This window comes from Calonectris borealis, chromosome Z (assembly GCF_964195595.1).
Source record: "Calonectris borealis chromosome Z, bCalBor7.hap1.2, whole genome shotgun sequence".
Taxonomy (NCBI): Eukaryota; Metazoa; Chordata; class Aves; order Procellariiformes; family Procellariidae; genus Calonectris; species Calonectris borealis.
In genome coordinates, this window is record NC_134352.1 from 1604235 (window position 1) to 1630181 (window position 25947).

Here is a 25947-nt window from a genome sequence, read left to right on the forward strand (position 1 = left end):
CCAAGAACGCTGGAGATCTTCTTACATGCTTGTTTTTGTACATGCTATTGTACAACCGTGTAATAAAAATGAATCTATTTCAAAGCATGGATTGGCAGACTTGAAGAGAAGGAAACATAAAATAGCTGTTAGGCCATAAGTATTGGTGTAAGTGACTAATGTTACAACCAGGGGCACGTCATGCAGTCTATTAACCCCAATCTCCATAACCAGAAAAAAACACAGTAAAATTAACTATTTATTCATCTGGGATGGGAATGGTTAGCCAAAAGTAGAATTTGCTATTTTTTTTCCCTTCTAGTAGAAGGAATTTTCAAGTTAAAAAATAAAGCATTCCTAAAAAATAGGAATTTGCTATTTTTTTTCCCTTCTAGAAGAGATCAGTGCTGTAGCTGGAAAACACTTATGTGTGGGAAGTTTATTTTCGCTATATGGATGAGATGAAAAAAAAGAAGATTTTTTTTTTGTGTACATCTGTGCAATCCTTTCTAGCAAGCAGTGGACTGTACTTCTCAGTATTTTTTTCCTGGGCTACAATATCAGCAGTTCCATGATGCTGTCTGTTGATTTCTTGTTCTACTACTGCTCTGACACGTTTTAACAAAGATGCAAGCATCTCAGATAATAAACAGGAAAGGTTTCAGCTCATGTGTGTATTGTATAGGCTTAATTTTCATAGTAACTTCTGCTCTCTATTCTGACTCAAACTCTTGTGTGAGTTCCACAAGAGATTTTAACTGTGCCATATTTTTGTCTGAAATGATAGATAGTTGTTTTACCCACTATTTTGATAATTTCACAGGAAAATGATGGTTTTATGTGCTTACTTCTGCTATTAGTTTTATTAAGCTTTTCATATTAATGCTGTTTTGGCAGTGAGTTCCACCAATGGGTTTTGCATTGTATGGAAAAAAGAATTTACTTTTATCAGTTTTAACTCTGCTGCCTTTCAAGTATACGGAACATTTCTTTCTACCACCTTATGAGAGTAATTAAAAGTCCCAATTTAGTTTCTCTAAACCATTCATTATTTTGAATATCTAGATTATGTTAATTCATCTTCTGTGTAAATTAAGATGTTCTAGTACTTTCTGTTGCTCATTGTCTTATTTTTCCTCGCGCAATTTTCATTATTTCAATAGCTCATGTCTACATTTTTTCTGGATCTGCTTGTTTATTTTTATTTTTTAACTTGAATTCAGTACTTCAGCTGAAATTATCTCATCAGGTTATATAATGGCACTAGGTAAAGTTAAACCGCCAGTGTTAGTCATTCATCTAACCTTGTTATATTCCTCAGAAATTTGACATCACCTCTGTAAGTAATTCTGTCACCTCTAAACTTGGCATCTCAACCTTCCTTCTTTTTGATCTAGATTAATAAATATATTAAACATCAGCTCTAGTACCGAATTTTATGATAGCTTACTATTAATCTTTGAAATATATCTGCTCTTTTACGTATTTCTCCTTGCTTAGTTATTTTAATATCCTTTTTCTTTTAGGAACAGTCTAAAAAATTTCTTCTAAGCACAAAGTAAATTATCACTTGCTTTCCCAGTATTGATCTGACTGGTTTTAAATTCTAAAAAGTTTCAAGAAATTTGTCATAAATAATACTAAAAGTTCCGTGTATGGTTTAAAAACAAGCTACCTGGGGGCCTTGGGTTTAAGCCCTACTCCTAATTTCTTGCATGTGTATTCGTTGTGGAACAGCCCGGGAAGGTTTCCACAGGGTTTGTGACAGAGGATCTGCTTCAAATCAAGTGTTGGTAGAAGAAGTTGTAGACGGAATCAACAAATGAACAATAACAAATTATCAGAACTGGATGGTGTTTGCCCAGAACCTCTGGAAGGAACCCGAGGGGACATGGTGGAACCACTGGCAATGGTGTGGGTCCAGCATGAGGATGGGTGAACTCACGGAAGAAAAACCCATTGAGAGTTACTAGGAACGAGGAGCTCTCCTCTGCTCCGGAAACTTCTGAACCTCGGTTCTCTGAACGCTTGAGAAATATTCTGGGAAGTCGAAGTATCTGTTTGACCTCTGCTTGTTCATTGCTGTGGGTGTCTGCTCTTGACCACTGTTTCCGTGCGGGCATATGTCCATCCAGTGCTCCCTGTGTTTAACAGCAAACAACTGTAGTACAGTCTGGGTATTTCTAAATATCACACAAACCTGGCCCTTCGCAATCCAGTACAGTTGCTTATTGCAGCCCCTTTGCTAACTATTGAGCCACGAAGTCTAAATACCTCAAGTGTCTGCCTGCTTAGTCTCAAACTGTCAGGCTGGAATAGCACAGCTCTTCTTCTAGAGGAATGGCACCTGCTCTCTTCCGTGTTTTCTTTGCAAAAACCTTGAATACGGTATAACCTCCCAGCCAGTTGTTTCAATGATGATAAAAATTTCACAGCCCTTCTCCCTGTTTACTTAGCATTGCTGTGCCCTAGATATGACAATGTGTGCAGATCCAGGAGAAATAATGAAATCTATGGAAAGCAGACACACAGGAGAAAAAAGACATGTTACGATGGCAGCTTTATTCCCTGCTGCTGTTGGACTGCAAATGGGTACCGAGTTTGCAACCAAGGCTGAAAAGCATTTAAACTTTATTTACTAGACAATAAATAATACAAAGTCTGTTTGCTGAAAGTTGAAGAAGAGAGCTGTCGTCGAATTCTTGCACTCTGGCTGGTGGTTGTTGCTTTTCTGAGTGTCACTAAAATAAGTAATGAGTTTAAAGTTTTGGAAGAAACAGGCTTTTTTTTTTTTTTTAATATGGCAGCCTAATTTGTCTTCTCTGCTGAAAAGGCCTATAGGAATAAAATAGTTGTTCTAAACAGACTGCACCTTGTTAGAGACCACGCACTACACAACGCCCTCAATTAGGGGCAGTGGTGGAGTTGGAGAAACAGGAGGTGGCACGGCGCTCGTGCACCTGTGGACACTTGGTGCTGGCAAACCTGTGAAGCTGATGCCGTCCTGCATGGATCTCTGGCATTTGTGAGGATCTAGGAGGAGAGAGATGCTCTCCAATTCTCTTTACAATTTCCTGGTTTTTCTCCTGAAAATAATTCTGTGTCCAAAAGGGTCCACTTCCAACAGGGGTGCATCATGTGTTGAATGCCAACGCTTTCTGCGGCTTTTCAAGCTAAATGCTGTTGGGTGCCCCTTTTGCTCATTCTAGAGCATTCATTCACTTGCTTAATGCCCAATATCCACTCTGAATTGTTAAACAGCAACGATTTGTTCGTTTGCTGTCAGGCTTATTATTCCCTGCAGGTTTCTCAGCCCTCCTTCTCCAGCGTTTGTATATCTGTGGATTTTGGCACTTTAAAGTTTTTAAATAGGCAGTGTGCAAGTTAGGAGATGATGGGAAAAAAAGTAAAGTGGGGAAAAGCATGTCACATGGTGAATGTTGAAGTACTTTGTTTATTTGTTTCTTTAGGGAAGTAGATAAATTCCATTGAACGCCTATTTTTCATCTTCTGTAAATTAGGTATCTCAGCTGGTTCTTTTCTTCTTTGGTGGCAGGGTTTAGTATATGTAGTATCATCTGTGATCCAGTATATTTCCTATGTCATGGAAATACATGGAGTGCTTAGTGGTCAAGTTAATATTGCCTGAAGAATGACAAATTTTTGTGTTTCCTGCCATTTATTTTTTCAGCTGACATTCCAACATTACAGTAATCATCTGGATTTTATATTTAATTTTGGAATTTATATTTAACTTTGCTTTCCTTTTTCATTCTAGGGCATCTCCATTCATTACTGTTTCAATGAAGCAGGTTTCATTATTCATTTCTCAAAAGTAAATTCACCTGAGGTGCCTGAAGATAAGCTGGTACCTTTTCTACAAGGTCTTTTATTATAAAGTAACAGATATATACATAAGTACAAAAGCTAAAGTTTTTGCTTTAGCTACAAATGTTTTTCTGAAAAAACAAATAGACATTTGTGTAAATATTTGCCTTTGAGCTATCTTTTACTTTCTGGCATTGTATACTGCGTGAGCACCAGAACGTGAGCACGTCTCACAAAGTTTTCAGTCGGCATATAATTTACTGTGGTCCAGCATAAATATGTGCTTCTTTCCTTCCGAGACATTAGCATGCTGGAGCATATGTACAATGAATGTAGAACAGACTATTGTAGTGGTTAGACATTAAAATAACTTTGTTACAAATTACCCTTCGTTGTGATTTTGCATATTCTTGGACCCCCCAATCTTCACTTAGACGGCTCAGCTTTAGATCTTTTCCAAAATTTCAGTACTTCCTCATAAACAAAGAGGGGGTTTTGTCCCCCTTTCAGTGAAATAAGCATACAGAGAAAATTGGCAGTGGAGCCTTTTCAGGCTTTTCTTTGGATTTTCTCCAAAGGAACTCTAGAATTCTTGGTTCACTTATCACTCTTCACCCACTGTACCCCTGGAATATTTGCAGGGATATTTTCTAGGTGCTGGTCTTTTCTTCCTCTTTATATTGTTTTGCCTCAAATGCCAGACTATTTTTCTACACTATGTAATTTTCCAAAAGCAGCTTGAACGTTTATCCAGGAGAATTATGTAAAAAAGGAGCATTTTTGAAAGGCTCTCTTTCTTTCTTCAATTTATTAATATTTGATAATTTTCTTGAATAATTGTAGGTACATTTATATATGCATTGTGTCTGGAATGTTACTTAGACATGGTAGGACGTCTTCTGAGCTGAAGTAGTAGAGCTGGTGACATGATCATGGTGTTGTGCTTTTTGGTTTTGAATGCTCATGGTTCTTCTGACCATCGTCTTGCTCACCACCATGCAATTCAATCCCAAACTGCTTCTAAGATGATTTTCTTTAAACATCCAACTCATACGAAGAATGTCGCCCAGATCTCACATATTACTGTTTGCATCTTCGTTGCTATAGGTTCATGTTTGGAATGCAGTATTTCAGATAACCTACACTCGCTGGCTTCGCTGAGCATGAGGCCTCATGTTTTTCTTTTCCAGATAGATTCCTTAAGAGAGGGGTTTTGTCTAATCCTTGAGCACTTGACAGCAATCAAGTGCTTCAGATTTTAGAGCTTGGCCTTCAGCTGGTGTAAGCCATCTGGGCTCTGCTGACCTCGAGATGTGATAGCAACCTGAGCTGAGAATCTCACCTGCAGTTTTCAAGTCTCTCTGAGCTTGTCCCTAACAAAATGGTTTCATTTGCCTTTTTTCATAGCAACTTGCCATTGAGTTAAATCACTGGAATCCAAAAGATTTGGATTAATTGTCCCAAAAGAGCAGAGTTTGGGCAGCAAATACCATTGGCAAAGGCATTTCTGTAGTCTGCTGCTCAGCAGTCTGCTTGACCAGGCACAGGTAATTCAGTACTGAAACGTGTGTGCCAGTTTGGGTAAGGAAATTTCAGGGGAAGAAATCCCTTTTGATTTCTGTGAACAAAAAACATCAGCGGTCTATCAGGCACGATCACATGAATTTTGAAATACAAAATTGTCTTCGTATGTGTTTGATCTAAACATATTGTTAATAACTGTAAGCATGTATGTGAGAATATGTGGGCGTAAGAGAAACAGCAGAGCAATAGCCCTGCTTAAGAAGGAGTTGGGTATTTTAGCCTGGTAACCAACGGCAGGAGGGAGGGAGGAAGACTCCTCTCACTAATCACTAAATAAGTGATACGCAGTTTAGAATCATAGAACCATACAGGTTGGAAAAGACCTCTAAGATCATCGAGTCCAACCGTCAACCCAACACACGATGCCCACTACACCATGTCCCTAAGCGCCTCATCTACACGTCTTTTAAATACCTCCAGGGATGGTGACTCCACCACTTCCCTGGGCAGCCTGTTCCAGTGCTTGACCACTCTTTCAGTAAAGAAATTTTTCCTAATGTCCAATCTAAACATCCCCTGGCACAACTTGAGGCCATTTCCTCTCGTCCTATCGCTTGTTACTTGGCAGAAGAGACCAACCCCCACCTCACTACAACCTCCTTTCAGGTAGTTGTAGAGCGCGATGAGGTCTCCCCTCAGCCTCCTCTTCTCCAGACTAAACAACCCCAGTTCCCTCAGCCGCTCCCCATCAGACTTGTGCTCCAGGCCCTTCACCAGCTTCGTTGCCCTCCTCTGGACACGCTCCAGCACCTCCATGTCCTTCTTGTGGTGAGGGGCCCAGAACTGAACACAGGATTCGAGGTGCGGCCTCACCAGTGCCGAGTACAGGGGCACGATCACCTCCCTGCTCCTGCTGGCCACACCAGTTCTGATACAGGCCAGGATGCCGTTGGCCTTCTTGGCCACCTGGGCACACTGCCGGCTCATGTTCAGCCGGCTGTCAATCAGCACCCCCAGGTCCTTTTCCTCCGGGCAGCTTTCCAGCCACTCTTCCCCAAGCCTGTAGCGTTGCCTGGGGTTGTTGTGGCCGAAGTGCAGGACCCGGCACTTGGCCTTGTTGAACCTCATACAGTTGGCCTCGGCCCATCGACCCAGCCTGTCCAGGTCCCTCTGCAGAGCCTTCCTACCCTCCAGCAGATCAACACTCCCGCCCAGCTTGGTGTCATCTGCAAACTGACTGAGGGAGCACTCGATCCCCTCGTCCAGATCATTGATAAAGATATTGAACAGGACCGGCCCCAGTACTGAGCCCTGGGGAACACCGCTCGTGACCGGCCGCCAACTGGATTTAACTCCGTTGACCACAACTCTCTGGGCTCGGCCGTCCAGCCAGTTTTTTACCCAGCGATTAGTCATCTAATGGACGGTAGCGATGCAGGAGGAGGATAGAGGAAGACCACACTCCCCCTCCTGAGCAGGACACTACCAGACAGTAGTTCATATTAACTTTAAAATAGAAATCTAAGGCTGGAGTGCTGAATCATCTTCCAGCGCAGTATGTGACCGCTTTTGCTGGCTCTCGTGGTGACAGTTCATCTAGCGGTGATGACGGCTTTGAGGTTACCCTCTGTAGCGCTGCATGGAGATGCAGGTCTTTTGGCAGCAGAGGCAATTACAGCTGCTATCTCTTAGGCTTGCCAGGTCCGGCCGATAAATTAGTGTAAAATCATTATCGCTCTTTGTTTAGATGAACGACTTACGTAAGAATTATAAGATCATAATATCCTGTCAACACAGGACTGGGAAACTTCCAGAGAAGTAAAGTAAATCTGAATGCAGACTTCGGTGCAGAGATGGTGTCCTAGCCCAGTATGGAGGTGATCTTGAATAGTTAGTCTTTGTCCTCTGCCCAAGAGCATGTTTATCATTATCATAATCTTTTCAAGGAGAAAATGGTGTTCTACATACAGACACTAAAACATCAAATTAACTTTTACATCTGCTACATGCAAGCCAATGTATTTCAGAACTGCAACTGAAATTTTAAATGCCTGTAACTCCAGCAGGACTCCATAACCTTTCTTTCAAATCACTGACAGCTGTATAAACATTTATTGAAAGATAAATTTTGAGGCTACTTTAAACTTTCAAAACAGAGCACTATATTATTCTGATGAGGCTCTTGTTGGTAACGAGTGGACAACAAAAATGTGTGGGTGTGAATTTAGATAACCATCTCAAAAATTCAGACGTTTCAAGCAATCCTTCAGCATTCCCTTTCCGGTTTCTCTGTCTGTTTCTCTCACCCTCTACCTGCATGCAGAAATTTTATACTAGCTGGTATGACTTGTTTTCACCTCACCATCCTTCCAGGGTCTTGCATGGCAGGACTGTTCTTATTTAAAATAACTCTTTCCAATAGAACTAGCAGGCTCTTTCCTTGCCTTTTTAAGGTTATTAGAGCTTTAAGATTTAACTTTTAAATTTGTCATCCCTCACATTTGTATCACAGAACTTGAAGAGTGGCATTAATGAACACATTGTTAATTGCAGTTTTGCATTCAGCATAGATAGAGGGTAAATGCTGTTAGAATCACTGGAATTTACAAATCCAACTATAAAATCGTGGTCAAAGTTCGTTTGTTAGTAGAACCTCGGGACTGTATTCGAGCGAAATTAGCTATTGCAAACAACTTCTGGACAATACACTGAGATTTCTGTGTTAGCCTCTGTCAGATGACATTGATGTGGCAGATACAAGAGAAATATTAATGAGATCATTGTCAAGGTCCAGTACAGTTCTGTCTTGCATAAAGTAAGAAACTCTTCCCTTGTTTAAATACAGTAGAACACGGTGAAGGGGAGGAAAAGAGGCAGCCGTGAGAAAAATTTCATAAAGCAAATGCACCTGGTGGATTCTTATCACCCCAATGCTTAACCCCACAAGGCCGTAATTCTTTGTTTCCTTCCAAAATAATGTCAAGAAAGGCAGAGCATTATTTGGCATTGTTGACTTTTTGCCTCTGAATGTATCACCATGAACAAACAAGTTTCCACCCGTTTCAAGTAATATATTTGCTTAGAGTATTTATGAAGTGAACACCTCATAAAGGTTTAGCATTAGCCAAAAAGGTATCATGCAAGGAAAATCTACGTTTTTGTTTCCCCCCACTAGATGGCCCTTCAGTGAAATGGCATGTCGCTCCATGAACTGGCTCGGTTGCATTCATGTTTCTGTGCTTCATCTTTTACTGTTATCTTTACAGTATTAAAATGTGCAGTGAAGGAGAGATCAGGAAGGAACGGATTTAAACAGCACTGGGCAATGCTGTGGAATGCAGTAGGGAGAAAGAAAATAAAAAGCAGTGGCAAAAAAATCTCCACTTAATAAAAATTTACATAAGAATTGCCATTGAAGTGTTATTTCTCTACTTTGTAGAAAGCTTGCGATATCATCTTTTTCCCTAGAATTATTACTGTAGCTCTTGACTTTTTTTTTTTTTGCTGATTTTATATTTGTGTTCTAGCACTGCAGCAGTTCATTACACATGAAAAAGTCTAATTTGTTATATAGGTGGTAGTGCCAAAAAGTCACAGAAGGTTCAAAATGATTTTTATCAACTCTCAGTGTATGTTTGAAGAAGAACAGATTGTTGTGCAGGTGTGGTGTCTTCATAAACAGTGAATCTTCAGTGTTTTCGTCCGCGTGTTTATATGGTTTCTATTGTGCCTACTTTCTGCTGTTTTAAATATGGAATGCTTACTAGGCAATAAGATTTTATTGCTTCTTTCTTTAATAATCGTGACCACAAATACCATTTCTCTCTGTAAAACCCTACTCTTTTAATAATGATGTGGTTTTCTCCATATTTTAAAATCCTCAGCCCGATTTCCATTTGGGCATGAGCAGTTATTTTCAGACTTACTCTCCATGCACACGTAAAGACCCGTGTTAGCAGGTAGACTTCAGAGTCTTCAGCATTTGTAAACAACTGATAATGTCTTAAAAACGTGGTCACTGAAGGTGTGATGCCAGGTGTGATGCCAAAGTGAAGCCCACAGTTTAAAAGCTCAGTTCTGGTTATCTGCATAGCCCTGGGATTCCATGTCCGATGTGCACTTGTGCCAGCGCTGTCAGGAAGCCTGCTCCCACTGGTCCTTTTCAGGATGGTATGAGTACCAGCCAGGCCTTCTCTTTTGATGATGCTAAGGGGAGAACACACGCCGGTACCTGTCTGCCTAGCATGCCGCCAGTCACTATTTAAAATAACTGAAAGCCTGAAGAGTTACGAGCTGGCTTACTGGAAGGGTGGAAACTTCTAAATCATTAAGGTCCCACTGAAAGGTTTTAATGTCTCCAAGAGTCTTCCCATACTTTTTCAATTTAAGAAGCGGCAACACCAGACGGTTATGTTACTCCACAAGTGGCAGCCTTCAAGAGGGAAGAGCGGTTAAAACAACCTGACCCTCTCAGTTCATTACAGACTTAATGAAGGAGGCCAGTTTCAGGTCACCCCATGCACCTCTCCAGGTCCTGTAGACCATTCAGCTTTACATCATGATTGCACTTCCACACTCAGCTTTAAGATAACAATATCATCATGGTTGTCCGACCTCTTTCAGTTTCCCTGAGAAAATGATAAAATAATGACTTACCTGCGTGTCCATCACCAGATCTCAAGCCTTTTGATAGCAGTACAGAAGACCTGGAGCAGATCAAATGCCTCCAGTGCTCGGATAGTGTTGGCTTACTATCTTCTTCTTAGTGACCTTCCCAGAAAGCAGAGGTTAGAGTCTGGGAGGTAATTGCTGAGGTCATTAATCCCCAGTGACAGGTTTTTGAGCAGCAGCCAGACCATAGGACGGTATTCAACAGTGTCTTCATGCCCTCCCTGGGAGGTACTAATGAATCCTGCCAGTAAAGGGCTAATGCATTTCCTACCGACACTTCTGGGTCTACTTCGTTAGTCTCCAAAGGGAGGTCCACCAGGGCACTGCAGGCCTGCACATGGCTGAGACTCGTGCTGGGGGACAACACGGGGCCCATGGATGGGCTCTGCTTTGGAGACCAATTATTAGTTCAAATAATCTGCAGCGTTTCTTCATGGAAGTAGTATTCTTCCATTCGAGTAATAGAGATTTACGGGTTCATTACCAAAGGTGAAGGGGTGATTAGAAGGGTTCCTCCCTGAGAGCTGCAGGGCTATTGTGGCCACAGGCAGTCCAACATGATGCAAGCAAAGAAGAGCGCATGTCTCTTCTGGTGGCCAGGTGACAGGGCCGTAGCACTTGCAGCATACCAGGGGAACAGTCTTGCTCTCAGTGGTGGCTTCGTATCCTCTCTCCGTACCTACCTCAGGTTAGTCTGGCTTTGTCTCAGTCGCGTTGGTTTGTACGGAGGTGCTCTATCAGCTTGGGCAACAAGGGGTGTTTTTGGAAGATCCATCTGGAGCCTCTGTCTTTCCCAGACAGCATGTCCTAAAAATTTCAAAATTTACTTCTATACTTGAAACTCTCCTATGATTTTTGTTTTTATGATCTGTGTCTTTCTCTCCATCTTAGCAGTTATTAATAGGACAGTTGTCCACCATAAAATATTCAGAGCTTTATTCTCTGTACTAAAAATGTCTCCTTTCACTTAAAGCTCTTTTTTTTTGCAGGCTTAATTCCATTAGCTTTATCAAAGTTTACTTTTGATTCTGGCTTATTTATTTCTCCTACCTTCCCTGCCTTTTGAAATGTTTGTTTTGTAAATGCACTTTAACCTAGAGAAGAGAGAGGTTTGGGGTTAGAGATACAATCCTTTCCTAAATGACCCTGTTATATCATGGGATTGGAAGCATAGTCCACTGAATAAAGAGGCTGAGACAACATGGGTTGTATTCAAAGTTTCATGTGAATTAGCTCCACCCAGTCCAGAGCCAGTCATTTACTTTGTTTTGCTTTGGTTTCACCAAATGTAAAATACGGTTACGGATGAAAATCAGTATACAAGGGTTAAGTAGTATTATTGGCCAAGCAGCATATCAATCTGTAATCTACAGTTTCCTATGAAGGAGAAAGAGGACATGGTCTCAGTCTCTACTTTGGGTTCATTCCCTCTTGTAAATTCAAATCAGACTATCAACATCAATTTGACTTTGCTTTCACAGTTTGTGCTTAAAGCCATCCCCCTACCAAACGTCTTGCTTTTGAGATACCTTAAGCCTACTGCAAACAAACAAATAATGGAAATTAAATAGTAACAAAGCTGTTGTTAGCTTTGTATAATAAATTTTATCTACTATTTAAATGGCAATTATTTCCAGAAACTTGGCAATTGTAGCGATACAAATGATGAAATTGATTCCAGTCACAGCCCATCTTTCTTTGGAAAGGAAATACCAGTAGTGTTTGAAAAAGGGATTATTAAGAACCTTGGTTTGCTCAAGGTGGCTCATATGTTGTATTTGCTAACACAGCATCTTGCTGGAAGAAAATAAGTGCAGCTTTTCCCTAGCCCAGATTATTTTCTCCACAAATCTTTGGAGCAGGAAATAAAAAACAGCTAATAGTTGCGGGGCATGTGGAATTCGTTTAAGCAAAGCCAAAACCCTGATCCTTCTGACCGCCTCCTCTTTCCTGCCCTGTTTTGTCTATTCCTGCCTCGGAGTATGTCAACAAATTTTCTTGAAGCTCAGAAGGTGCAGGGGGGTGGAAATAGTGATTCTTTCTCCGTCTCTTTCTGTCTTTTGGGGTTTTTTTGTGGCGGTTAGGGGAATGATTTCAAACAGATCTGTTTTCAAAAAAAGAGGTACAAGTTTGTCTTATAAAATATTTGTAAAGAAAACCAGCCCCAGGACCTCTGAACGTAATCCCAGTTGAGTTCTGGAGATGTCACAAAGGGTACTGGTTTTGTTACAGCGACATAATGCTTTTCTCACATAACTTAATTATAAATCAAGATAACTACAGAGAGGGCAGAATCTGTTAAACGAAACTGAAGAGGCAAAGTGTATATATGTTTGAAAAGCAGAAAAATACCTGTGATTTCTGTATGTTCGCTTCTGCTGTATGAGAAAACTGATTATCTTCATTTTCTCCAGTACTGGAAGTACGTGTTTTACGTGAAGGAATAGAGCAGGTATCTCTTTCCTGATGACAAATGAAACACGCTGGATATATGCTGCACCTCCTCTCAAGCTGTATACCTGAGGACACTAATGCTGTCATTGCCAAGGCTTCAAGAATGTAATAAATATTAAGGAAATAACTTCACAAATGGCTCGGTGTTGCTGTGCAGCACTGGATGTAGTTGATATCAATGGTTGTGGTTATGGTCATCCTCAAAAAACAAAAATATTTCTTCTTTCTGTGTAAATAATTATTAATCTTGACTGAGAACATAAGCTCTTCCTCATCGCCTGAGAAGCTGGTGGGTTTGCTGCCTCTGAAGTGTTTGGGTTTTTAAATTACACTCCGTCACTGGAAGTAGTTTTGCCATATCTGTCTGTCTGTCTCTCGCACGATTGTGTATTTTTAGACAATCTGTGTTCTGTAGCTGAAGAGTTTCAACGTCTTCACAAGAAATCTTGACAACATAGTTGAAGAACGAGTGTCGCTGAAGGAACTTCAGATGATTAAATGTTAAATGATGTTTTCCTCATCCAATCTGATTTATTAAGACAGCAAAAATGACAACAAAATAAGCGGATCAATATGCTGTCTACTAATTAAGGAGAAGAAAAGAAAAATTAAATGCAACACATGCTAATTTCGTAGGTGCTGGACTTTGGAGTCAATTACAGAGACTGTTGTGTGGTTTCTGATGGCAAAATCTTGAACAACCTTTTTTATCAAATATTTTGCTAATCTTGAAATATTTTTCTTCCCATTTCTTATTTTGAGAAAACACTAATCAAATTCAAACTAGATAGGGTAGTATGGCATCAATCCATTGGAAACGGTGAACATAAATTTTTGACTTACGTCTGATCTGGGAAAAAATTAAGAGAAATTATCATTTTTTTCCATGGTGGTGCTTGATTTTAATCCCATGTAACGCAACATTTTCTTGAGAGTGCTGTTGGCTCTGGCTGGATTTGATGCTGCAGCCTATCTGGGTTTAGAGATAGAAAGCTTTTTGGGGAAAAAAGAACAGGTTGTCAGGGCGGGAGGTCCATGGAGTGCGTTGATGTACCCGAGTAGCACCTTTTTGGCTTCTTCTAGGAGGCAAAGTCTGCTCGAGTTGGCAGAAAGAAGGACAACACTCCTTGATGGCAAACCTATCAAAGACCCCAGAAAATGTCTTAATGAGGGTGGTTCCTGCTTTTGGGGGACAAATGGTTACTCTGGTTTTGAAAAAAAAAAAATCACATTTTTCGGGGCACAAAGAATCTTGATAAATTTAACAGAAATGAAATTATGGTTAGACTTCTATATTACCATAAATTGATGTCTTCGTGCATAAAAGTGCAATGGTGTGTAGAAACCTGAGTAAGGAAGGAGGTAATTAAACGGCTTCCTACAATGACACCTCCCCTGCATCTTTCGTTTTGCCCGTGGCTGGCATTTTACATGCTTTTGGAGCCGTGGGCTGCACTAAGCATAGTGTAAAGGCAGTCGGAGTTACATCCCCCATGTATCTGATGCATAGCGGCACTTGAAGGTTAGTAAGGAAAAATGAGAGAGCGAGCGACCGTGTGCTCACCGTCCGGGCAGAAGGGTGGATGATGGGGGCACGGGTGCATCTGACAAATTAAACGTGTATTTCGTGGCTCGCCTGCCGCTGAGCGATGTGCACGGGTTTGCCTGGGGCAGGTGCCGCCGGCTGCGCTGTGGGTGTTCGGGTGTCCTAATGCTGCGGTGCTGATCGATGGTGCAGAGAAAGAAGCACAGAGGATGTGCTGAAGGACTGGCAGAGTTGCCGTGTGTGTAACGGATGCATAAAACTATGCATAAAACAGTGGCGTGTGATACAAAATGCTAAATACGAGCGTATCTTTCCTGAGCTAAATGAAATGCCTCTGATGGTCCCAGCTGAGCCGAAGAGCAGCACATCTTCATATCATGTCCAGATGACTTTCCCTGGCATTTTCTGTTTCATCCTTGTGGTCTGGCCCAGCGTGGTCTGAAGGAGCAGGGAAGGCAAAAACCCCACGTGGAGCCTGGCGAGCCGGAGGAGATCACGTCTGTAGGAGCTGGGGTGTTTCAGGTTTCTTGCTTAGTGCCTCCCACCAGGAATGTTTATTTCCTCGTGCCTACGTCAGCACAAGAACCAGCATTTCCACAAACTGCCCTCATTCCACCTTTCGACTCTTATCACTTGAGAGGGCACACGACATATGAGCTTGGCACCTTCAACATGTTTACAAACCAGAGACCTGGCTTATTGAAATATATATTTAGAAACTAAGGCGATGACGAACAAAATTGTGTGGTGCTCAGCCTAGGTACTAAAACATACTTATTGTCAATATGCACTGCTTAAAGGACAAGAAGACCATTTCTGATTGCCAGGTTTTGCTAACTACTTTTAGATGAATCTGTAACACGTGCGCTTTTGAAACTTAACTGATGGACACATGGTCCTTTTCCTACAGTCAGAAATTATTTTATTCAACTATTTCTTTTCTTTTCTTTAGGACAGTGAAAAAAAGGGATTTATGAATAGACTCTATGCGATCCAGGAGGTGTGTGTCAGTGTCCAGAATATCCTTGATGAAGTGGCCTCCTTTGGAGAAAGGATCAAGAAGTAAGTGCTGACACAGGTGCTGGATTGCTCTCTGATACTGTTCATATTTTTTACAAGTTGAGGTACAACGTGTTAGACCTTTCTTCTTTTTTTTTTTTTTTGCGGGGGACTCCGGTTTTGGATGATCCATTGTTGAAACTCATCTATATTTACTTTGCTCTGTGGAGGCCTCAGTTAATGAAAATCCCATCATATTAATTTTGGAATTTAGAAATATATTAGTTGGGGAAAAAAATCAGAACTAAGGCTTTGAAGTAAAACAGAAAGAGAATCTTGTTGTGAGGCCTAACAGTAGTTATCTAAAAGTAATAATAAAAAATGCAGCTTTGATAAAGGAAATAAGCAGAGCTGAATAGGCGTTTCAGATTTTAAGGATATACATATGTTCAGTTGCTGGAAGTGTTGTATTTATGTGAGTTAGCAAAACCTTTCCTCCTAGAGCATATGTAATTTGTAACACCTAATACATGATATATAAGAATTGCCAACAAATTCAGGCCTTAAGCAAGGGAGGTTCTGAGATTTATTGCGGGAGGTTTGGTGTATTTTCGGCATGGTCATTGAACAGCAGTGTAAGGTTTATTATTTGAGATCAGGCAGGTTCCAGAAAGACGTCTTCCAGCCATCAGCTGCGAAGCAGGGACGGGATTGACTGGCTTTCTGCCCCCCGAAAGCCGAGAGCATCTCATCCTCGCCGGACGAGAAGTTGGGAGCGGTGCCTTCGCAACCGCCTTCCCGCTGCGGGCAGAGGGGACGGGCAGAGAGATGACCCGGCAGCCACGCCGAGTCCGAAGACCTTCACAAGAGGCTCTGCTGTAAAGCTTCCACGGACGCGCCCGCGCATCTTACCGGAGAGTTAAAGCCGTGCGCTCCCGTCTCCTGGGTGTGATCCGGGAGCAGAAGGCACCTCTCTCATCCGCGGCTGGTGCCATCTGCAGTGCGTTGGTGTTCACACCTGTGAGACCGTGCAAGGGGTACAGCCCCAAAGTACGCACTGGCCTTGGGAAGCGGGTTGTAGGAGACTGATGCATTGGGCGGAGGTCAACCTGCAGGATACAGGAGGATCATCTATCATGCTGTTCTGCCTTTTTTCTTAAATCTTTCAGCAATGGCAAGCATATCAGAATCAGGATGAAGAGGAGGTTGCCATTTATGCATTTAAGAGCAAAGTCCCTAATAGGAAAGCCTGGGAAACATTCCCATGGGGACACTTCCAGACAGGCTATGCTCACAGCAGCAGAGGCAGGCGCGAGCACATTGTATCGCACAAGTTTTCCAGACAAGCAAAATGAGCCTCTCTCTGAAAGAAGTCTTTTATCAAAAGGCTGTTCGTGGAAGTTGTCTTGATGATTAAGTTTTTCTAATTGTGCATTTTGGAGGTAGGGTTTCTTCTATTATATACCAGATGAGAGCAACAGAATTTTCTCAACCGAGTGAGACGGAATCTTCCTATAAATCTTTGTAATTTTTTCCTAAAACGATAATGGGAAACCTGTACTGAATGCTGTGCTAACACAGCACATAAGGAGGTTTGCTAAGTGAGGAGCCAGTGTTCCCACACATGGCGTGTCTGTGATCCATCGCACAGAGCCGAGTCACAGGAACATGAGCAGACCCTCAACCTTCTGTTCATCCAAATGCATGCAGAAGAGGGGAAAAGAGCAGGTGTCCCCTGAGGAGAAGGGGAGTGATCCTACACCAAGTGACACTAACATAATGTTCGCTCTGGAGACATGTCAAAATTACCAGGGAGAAAAGAAGACAAATAAACACAGGAAGCCAGAGCTCGTTATGAAAAATATGGCTAGCAATTCAGATAATTGCAATTATTCAGCCAGAGAAGCCAACGTAATCACACTGATTGGGCATGTAGCTAGTGGTAATAGTTTAAAGAGTATCATCAGACTAGAGCCAAAGCCACATTTTCCTTCTGGATGAATGTCATGGAACACCTTTGACATGGTGATGCCTTCATGGAACTGTCCCGTTGAGCCAAGCTCCCTTTAACCAGCATCCCCGTGGGACATATAGATAAATTGGCCACCTGGCCTTTCTCTGTTCCCTGCACACAGAGATCGGAGAGCCACAGCACGGCTGTTTCAAGACTCGTTAGCTTTCACTTCCTCAAACTCTGCAAAATGAGGTGATCAGCAGTTTTTTTATCACAGTGTGGAGTTTAGGACCCTTATTAAGGATGTTTTGATCTGGGGCTTTTTTGGAAAGCTGATGTCCTAGGAGCTCCGATGGGATCCCAGAAGTTCTCTTCCTTTATCCATAAAGAAATAGTCTTTATTTGATTTATCTGGAATGATGAAGTTTTTCTTTGCTTTTCCTGCAATGTACTTTATCTTATGCCACTCCCTCTTTTTTTCCCTCCTTCCATCCTTTTTCTCTTTTTTTTTTGCCACCCAAAGTGTTTTTATTTCCTTCCTTCATCCACTGCTGTTGCGTTATCCCTGTCTTCAGGACTGACTGTTCTATCCCCTCCTTCTCCCTAACCCTCTCCTTCCTAGGTGCATGGGTGAGTTTCCAGCTTTGCATACCCACTCACTTGCCTTTTCCCAAATGCACCCCAGAGACGGACGTACCTGGCCGGGGAGGGCACGTGCACGTCAAGGGAGGGGAGGAGCCCTGCTCAGCCTTTAACCGCTCGCTCCCTCCGTGCGTGGAGCAGGGAGGAGGTGAAACAGAAGGCTTAGGCAGCACTCTAACCCTTACGTCCTGCTCTGCACTGGTGCTGGAGAAGGGAGGCTGGGCTGCCCGTGTGGGAGCTGGGGAGACAGGAATCGCGAGCGTTCTGCCTGATGCTGAAGTCGAGGTGGGCACTGACATTTCGGAAGAGCGGAGCAGTGGCTCCAGGGGAACCAGGGAGCAGTGCCCTCGGCAGCGAGAGGGTGAAGCCGGGACATTTCCACTGGGCGCGGGTCCATGCCCCGGCTCGCCCTGACGTCCAGCAGCCGTGCATGCGTTTGTAGTTCCAGTTTGTTCTCACTGATGGAAGCTGGCACTTCTGCCCCTGTCCTGCCCGTTACTTCTTCTTTTATTGGCTCTGCCGCCTGACCGCAGTTCTGACTTTCGTTAATTTTTCTTTTAGTACATTCAACTGGACTGTCCCGTTCCTGAGCTGGCTGGCGATCGTTGCCCTCTCCATGTTCACCATCATCCTGTATTTCATTCCACTGAGATACATTGTCCTTGTCTGGGGTAAGTGAAGCCCTTTTTAACTGTCTGTGGCACTTAGAAAAAACTGTTTTTTAAGGAATGACTTACATTGTCAGTACTTTTCTGTATTTATGGTCATGAAGCTGCCCCGTGATGGAAACAGACAGGTTAGTTAAAAATCACAACTGCGTAAAGATTTAGGCCCACCTGCAAAATGCATTTTTCTTGGCTGGCATTCTAGACTTCATCATACTATAAACATGTAGCCATGAGGATTCTTCATATATCAAAGTGTAGCTTTGTCTAGATATTACTCTGATTTATTTTCACCACTTATACACAAACAGAGGCATTTCAATCTATATAGTGCATTTAGGACAATGTGCGTTTTTTACTGCAGTACTTTGTCTTGTGAAAGCGTATGTAAACACAGCAACAAGAAACCTGTTTAAAGGGTCACCTTTAGTCCAACAGAAAGGTATATGTGGTATTTGGCTGGTTGATAATGAACAGAAACTGAGGGGGTAGGGAGTGGAATTGTGATTGATCCAAGCTCTCACTACTTGTCCTTATATTTATTCTTTATACTGATTTTAAACAGGTACCGTTATCACATCTGTTGTAAATAATGCTCCAAGTTTTCATTTGTATGTTTTTAATACATCTGGTATAAAAAATATATACATATACCAGCAGCTGTACCCTTATTCAGTAGTGCAGACTTGTGAAGAGCACTGTCTCAATTAAATCTGTGGCTAGATTTTCGTGCTGAATTAAAAAGAATAACAATCATGCCTTTGTAAAAACTCCGAACTTAAGAGTTCAGAACATAAAATCATTGAACTGACTCCAAAGAATGTATTTGTTATGTATCAGTATATATCAGTATTAGTAATATTCTTACAGAGTCTTCACAAGTAAATGTAGCAGAATATACAAAGAGGAGAGGAACCAATATGGAGGATTTTTTTTTTATGGAACTAAAAGAAGCAAGCTTCTTTTCCTGTCTCAGAATTTCTCTTATTCCCCACATACCCTATGTCACTTGGGTGACATACCCAAACTCCTAATTTGTTTCCAAAATTTCATTCTTCCTAGTGCACACAAGGTGGTAGGCCTCTTGTTACTGAAGTCTGAAGTATGTGGTCTATGTCATTTTTCGGGCAGATCTGGAATCTTGTACGCTTGCTTTCATAGACCCCCTTGATTTCGTACAAGAACCTGAGATTGCGATAGCCCTCCGAGACCCACAAAACTACACATCAGCACTGTTGTTTGAAAAGCTCCTGAGACACAGAGCTGCGGTACCGCGGGAGGGTCACACTCCCCTGCACGGGTCTCTGGTTCAGGGGAGGCTCCCATGCCTCCCCCACCAGGACAACATCAGCACTAATTATTGTAAACGCACCTTGCTCTCTTTCCCTCCCCCAAGTTATCTAGTCTATCGAGATACGACTTCAAGCACCTTTGTTCGCTAGAGGTTTCAGCTCCACACTTTTCTCCTGCATTTCGGTGTAGGTGGCTTCTTGTTCCGCGGGTGTCTGGGGACCCCTTCTTTAGGGACCTATTTCTCTTGCGTCGTGCCGGGAGGCCGGACAGGCACCGCATGGCTGCAGCTCCAGCAGTCAGACCTCCTCGGGGTGAAGTGCGTTCGCACAGAGCCACCTCACGCTGCGTGTAGCTTTGAGCAGCTCTCCCTTCAAAAAATGTAGTATTCCAACCACATGCCTGCTTTCTCCGTTATTGTGTGTTTCTAGGCTCCCCCATGTACATACATCTCCCGATCCCACTTGTCCATCCTGCACTTGAAAGCAAATGACCTCTGTTGTCTGACTTCATCCGTAGGAAAGTTTGAGCTGGTCTGTAGCAGCATCTGCCCATTTTGTTCTTTGGGAAGGCAGGGGTTTTTAAATGAAAATTCCTCCGTGTTATCGCTGGTCTTTGGTATAGCTGTCTTTCTTCTGTGCATCCATAGGGACTGCCTCTTTCAGCCTGCCCTGGCAAGAAATCCTCAGTCCTTTCCCTCCTGGCCATGTCTCTCCCCATGGAGCCTGCTGGTCCTTGAGCATGTGGTGTGTTAGCCATGGTGGAGCAGGAACCGCCTCTGCACTCTAATCCCATCCGTGCAGAGTCCTGGTAACAGCTGCAGCTGTTTATGTGGAAAAGAATATAAGGAAAATTATTCTAATCAGAAAATGTTCAAGCTTTTGGAAGAGACCTAATCCCCTTGTTGTGTTTTACTTCTCCTGTAGTGTCCCATCTCATCTGTTCAGCTCTTTTCTTTTCTTGAGCCTTGACCGTGGTTTATTCATGCATTTACTTTCACAGGTGACTGGTACTTGCCTTTGTCAGGTGTGACAAGGTGAGACCGTATCACCCATGGGTGGTTCGGTGGCCACGTGCAATGAGCAGTGGGGTGGACCTTGAATTTCTCAGTCACTTGCTGATGCAAAGGATCTCCTTAAACAAAGGTGTTTGAATCTCAGATATTCTTTCTCAACACTCACTGTTCAATCACCAGGTAAAGGGGGAGGCAGCATCTCCTATCTGCACCGCAGAACCGAGAATTCATGCCGTGGAGGCCGTGGGTGTTATCAAGACTGCAGCTTGCGCAGTCCTGAAGCTGTACGTCCTTGGTAAAGCTTTCTGAAAGGCCTGGGCGCCAAAGACTTGTGGAAGATAAACTTTATTATTTTATCTCTGATACAGCCTTGATAAATTACACAGAACAGCACATTTTTAATGCTGTCCCGGCTTTCTCCTGCTCACGTGAGAGGCTGCGTGGTTTGTACCATTCCTGCCCGTGTTTTGGACGTGTGTTCCCAGAGCACACGCACGAGGATCTCACATGAAAAGTGTATGAATCTGACCCGGTATGTAATGATATGAAAACGAGTCTAATTTAAAAGCCTGCTTTCTGCTTAGTTTGGGGAGGATTTTCTTGGTGCTTCTGAACACTAATTGTCAATAGGCACCGTCAGACCATGATGTCTAGGGGAGATATCGCATCCCTTCTCTGCACCGCCGTCAGATCGCCTGTATCTGCCATTCGCGGACGGAGGTTTCTGTAAACTCATCCTAAAGTCTTCACGTGATGCAGACTTTGCTGCTTCCCACATGCTTCACCATCCTTAGCGTTGGAAAGGTTTTCCTTGTGTCTAACCCGAATCCTCTGTCCTGCAATTAAGCTCATTATTGCTCATCCTCTCCACCACAGAAATGGAGTACACTTTATTCCTTTCTTTTTTGCAACGCCCACATAATAAACACGTTTCTGTTAGTTTCAGAAAAAAGGTATTGGAGGAGTTTGAAAATGTCCTTAGAACTTTTGCATTTTGAAGCAGAGGGAACCACAGCAGTAGGTTCTGGCTTTTCGAGCCTGAGTTTACAGTTCATTCATTCATTAATTCAGCGCCAACGTCAGACTTTGAAATGGGTCCTAAAATCTTTTCTAGAACTTTGCCAAAAATATATATATTTTTTTAATTATGCTAGTAACATTTGAATTTTCACTTTTGCAGGCATCAATAAATTTACAAAGAAGCTTCGAAGTCCGTATGCAATTGATAACAATGAGCTACTTGACTTTCTATCCAGAGTTCCTTCAGATGTGCAAGTGGTGTGTATATTTTTTAAAGTGTATGTATGGTAGTTAATTTGATATGTGGCATCGTGACTGTCTGGTTTTCTTAAACAAATTTTAAAACAGTTATTTTGGTTCAAATTATATTCTTTGGCACAAAGAAATTGCAAACTCAAGCTGGGGATAGTCCCTGAACCGTAAGGAGGCTGCTAGACCGTTTGCTGTGAGGAATTAGCTACTCCCTCGGTCGTGCCTTTGAGGATGCTTGGGAGCAATGGGCAAAAAGACAAGTATTTGGGAGATGGCAGCGGGTGCTAGAGTTTGCATCAAGCAGCCTGCAGCACGCTGTGGGTCTGAGTGGGATCAGGCACTCTGTGGGAAATGCTGGAGCTGGGGCCGTCAGGGCGCGCAGAGGGAATAGGAAGGTCGGACGCTGCAGGCAGCTGCACCCACACGGAGCCCGCGGCGGGCGGCTTTGCCCGGTCTCTCGTGACAGCACTCGCAGAGCGCTTCAGCCTGCCCTTTCCCGGGGTGAAGGTTTTTGCTGTGGCCACAGTTCAACCGTGCTCATAAACTGCTTTAAAAATAAGCTGGTTATGAATTACGAGCTTTTGTAATGCAGTACACAATCTCTTGAGAAGGTGCAAGCATTAAGATAATGTCAGGCACATAAATCACCGCTAGTGTCCCGAAGATTATATACTGTCCATATTTCTAGGTACCGGTTTCAGTTCAGAGCTGGTATAAATAGGAGGTATGGGTGCACGTACCCACTCTGAATCTGATCCCCTCAGTGGCAGACCTTTGAAAATAAGCAAGTTTTTAAGAAACCTTGCAAAGAATATTCATCCAATTCATTAAAGAGGGTGCTGTTTATTCTCTGTTAGAGAAAACAAAAAACGTAGCCTTCTTAAAGTTTACATCAACACACAGCGTTAATTCCTGGCAGGATTTTCCTAATGCTGTTTTGCCTTCCTACTCTAGATCTGCCATTCTGTTGTTGAATCACAGCTGCAGATCCCACGCAGTTTGCAGGGGGATAGTTTCCTTTTTCTTCCTTTTTTTGCCCTGGGAAAAAAAGTAGAAATCTTTCTTTTTCTCGCAAGCACCACCTGACCGGTTTCTTTCTGAACGTTGTGTTTAAACAGGTGCAGTACCATGAGCTGAAACAAGATCCCAGCCACAGCCCGAGCAAGAGGAAGAAAAACAACCCTGGCTAGCCAGCTTCGCGTGTTGAGGAGACCAGCCTCTGCTGGGGGAAGACAAAAGAAAAAGCCTACAGCCTACGCAGCATTTCCCTTCTCTACGCTTTTTATTTATTTTGCCTTTTTATCTAATGGGGAGATTTTGTAAATATTTTAAAAAGGCATTTCTCATTGAGGATGTGTTTCGCACTGTAAAGACATTTGACGAAGGTTTCGAGTAGGGTTTTTGCCGTTTGAAAGCCTTGTTAGAAACAGCAAAACGCATTAAAGGAATCAATCTAAAATGGTAAATATGCACTGCTACTTGATGGTCAAAGATGCCTGAAATACTCAAATCATGCCGGCTAAATCTACAAAAGGTGTAAATTTAAATCTGACTCAAAAATTCAGTCAGATTTTATTTGTGAGCATTAATATTTTTATCCAGTAAGTCACCATTACGATTTTCTATGTTTTATACATTTCAAGAGAAATACAATGTAGTGGAGCCTACTGCACTTAAGTTTTAGCAGATTTTTTTCAACTCCAGAGCCTGGCGTTAACTCCTGGTGCAACGTTTTCCTGTGCAGTAGGGCTGCTTATAAGACAGTGAGAAACACCAAGTGCAAATCTCTTTCTGGAGCTCCCGAAAGAAGTTCCTGCCGTTTTTATCATTCCATTATAAGACCTAAAAATCTCTGTCTCTCTCAAAATACTGCCAGGTTTGTAACTGATTGCCTATCTGATTTTTCTATATGTGCCAGTAATCTTCATTTGTACTACATAGTTTAGTGAATGAAGTTCATAGTTCTGCTGTAATGGAAATACTATCGGACTAACTCCATATTGCTTTGGGTGTCATGCTATGAACACCTTTTGTGCACATAACTATTTTAATATGGAAATCTTGCAGAAAATGTTTTTGCTTTCAAATCACAAGATCATATTAATACGCTTTATGATATAACACATTACCTGCTACCAATGTGAAACATAGTGTAGAGGAAAAAAATGCGGTTGTGGTAAAACTGATATACCGGGTTCATTTCCTTAGCTAATAATGTAGTCAGTTCTTCTGATACGATCGTGCCCTACTGCATGGAAACTGCATTATTTTATAAATTACATGGAACATAGACGAGAAACGTTTACATTTCAAATGTCTTAGTGGCCACCGCATAACGAGTATTTGGGGATATATTCTGATAGCTGCATGTAGACTTCCACGCTCAGCTCCCCGCGTAGTGAGCAGAGACTTCATTCCTAGGGGACTACCTGTGCAGGTCTTAGTCGTAGCTCCCGGTGACATTCAAGGGGATTTTTGCCCGGGGGAGGACGGCAGGACGGGGCCCTCGAGGGCAGATGTTCCTGTGGTCCTCTCTGGGTTACCTCTCGTTGGTTGCAATTGCTGATAAAGTTATATTGCACTACTCTAACAATACTTTTTGAGAAGACTATTTAGAAATACTTTGCAAGCAAATGTACATATATTTGTCTAAAGAATTATATGTTAGCTGCATTGCTCACGAAAGATCATCCTGGATTTGTTTATTTTACCGCTACGTTGATAGCCGGTTTCTGATGTGACGGTTATTTTGATCTTTCTGTTGTATGTTTGAAAGAATGCCAATCAAATGACTGTTCTGCAGAAAGTCTTAGACCTAAATATGCTCGTGTTACATCGGGACTTTAAACGAATTTATTTGCGAAGCTTGTGTAACCACTGAATGCTGCGCGCAGAGCAGCATACTCTTGACGAAGTCAGAATCACTGATGAGCCTCCTTTGTTTAAAAAAAGCCAAACTTTCGACCTGAGAATGCGCGAATGTTTGTTGCCAGTTGTCAGTTTTGCAGAGTTCTTTGATACGCTGCAAGCCGTGCACCTTCTTAATGTTGCCCATTGGTCCTGTTGTGTTTTTTTCTGTACTCAGTTTCAAATGTCTACTTTGGTGGTAATGTCTGAGTTAGTTATACACATTTACTGCATTAAACACAGTTTTAAGCACCTCTCTACTAGGTATTAGGAATCCTCTTTCTTTGAAGTCCTATGCTGTCGTTTCCCCATGAGTGGTGTGACGGGCAAGCAAATGAAAACATCATCTTTCTGCGTGCAGGATTTCACTATTTTAAGGCCCAAAACATGTAAGTGGAGGGGGCAGGGGGAGAGAAACATCTGCTTGTTGAAAATTGGTAAGCTACTTTTAATGCCTCCTTCATTCAGAGTTGATCTCACTGAAAATACAACGCACAGAGGCAAGACTAAGAATGCACGTTGATTAAATATGATTCTCCTGCCACAAAAGGTCATTTTAAAATCACGTTTTAAAATAATTTGTCTGTGAACCCATTTCCAGTATTTGCAGTTTGTCTACTCTGCTTTGTGTGGGAAACCTCTGCAGATAGTCAGTCCTGCCTTATGCCGTAAATATTTCAACGTATCTTCCATTTCCAGATTGGTTCTGAAGTCAATTTCTAACCTGTTAGGTGTGCCGGGTATTATTCCTAAGCAACTTGGCCATTCATAAGCAATCACGAAAGAATAATGCATCCCATGATCATGAAACATTTTCTGCTCTCAGAAATAAAATTTAACAACTTTATTTGGGTCCAGTGGAAATGAGTAACTTAATTGGGGTCCACACTTCAAGTAGGTGTCAGGGCACTCAGGGTCCATCGAGGCTAATTGTCTGAGAGGTTCTAGTGACATTTCTGCTGGTAACTTGCGGTACAGAGCTCACTTACCCTATTTTTACAGTTGTTTCTCTTTGTCGTGAGGAACAACTAAGTGTTTTTCATAGTAACAATGAGCTTTAACTTGAAGAGCTACTGTACTCTAACTCAGCATTTTAAATCCAGGAGGAGTGAAAACCAGGTTTTTAATATTGCAGTTAAAAGAGCCGTGGGATATCGGAAAGTAACGAGGCAGCTGCGTGCAGTGGATCTGCTAAGGTGGG

At 42.3% G+C, this 25947-nt stretch overlaps 1 protein-coding gene across 1 annotated transcript in view; it reads left to right on the forward strand.

Annotated features, from left to right (window-relative positions):
* The window catches only part of MCTP1 (multiple C2 and transmembrane domain containing 1), a 290462-nt gene extending 265456 nt beyond the window's left edge, over positions 1 to 25006 (forward strand). Inside the window, exons 18-21 of the mRNA XM_075138374.1 lie at positions 14955 to 15064; positions 18159 to 18268; positions 21748 to 21845; positions 22958 to 25006. Of these exons, the coding sequence (XP_074994475.1) occupies positions 14955 to 15064; positions 18159 to 18268; positions 21748 to 21845; positions 22958 to 23029 (390 nt within the window). The 3' untranslated portion in view covers positions 23030 to 25006. The remainder of the gene's footprint in view (positions 1 to 14954; positions 15065 to 18158; positions 18269 to 21747; positions 21846 to 22957) is intronic.
* The last annotated feature ends 941 nt before the right edge of the window (positions 25007 to 25947 follow it).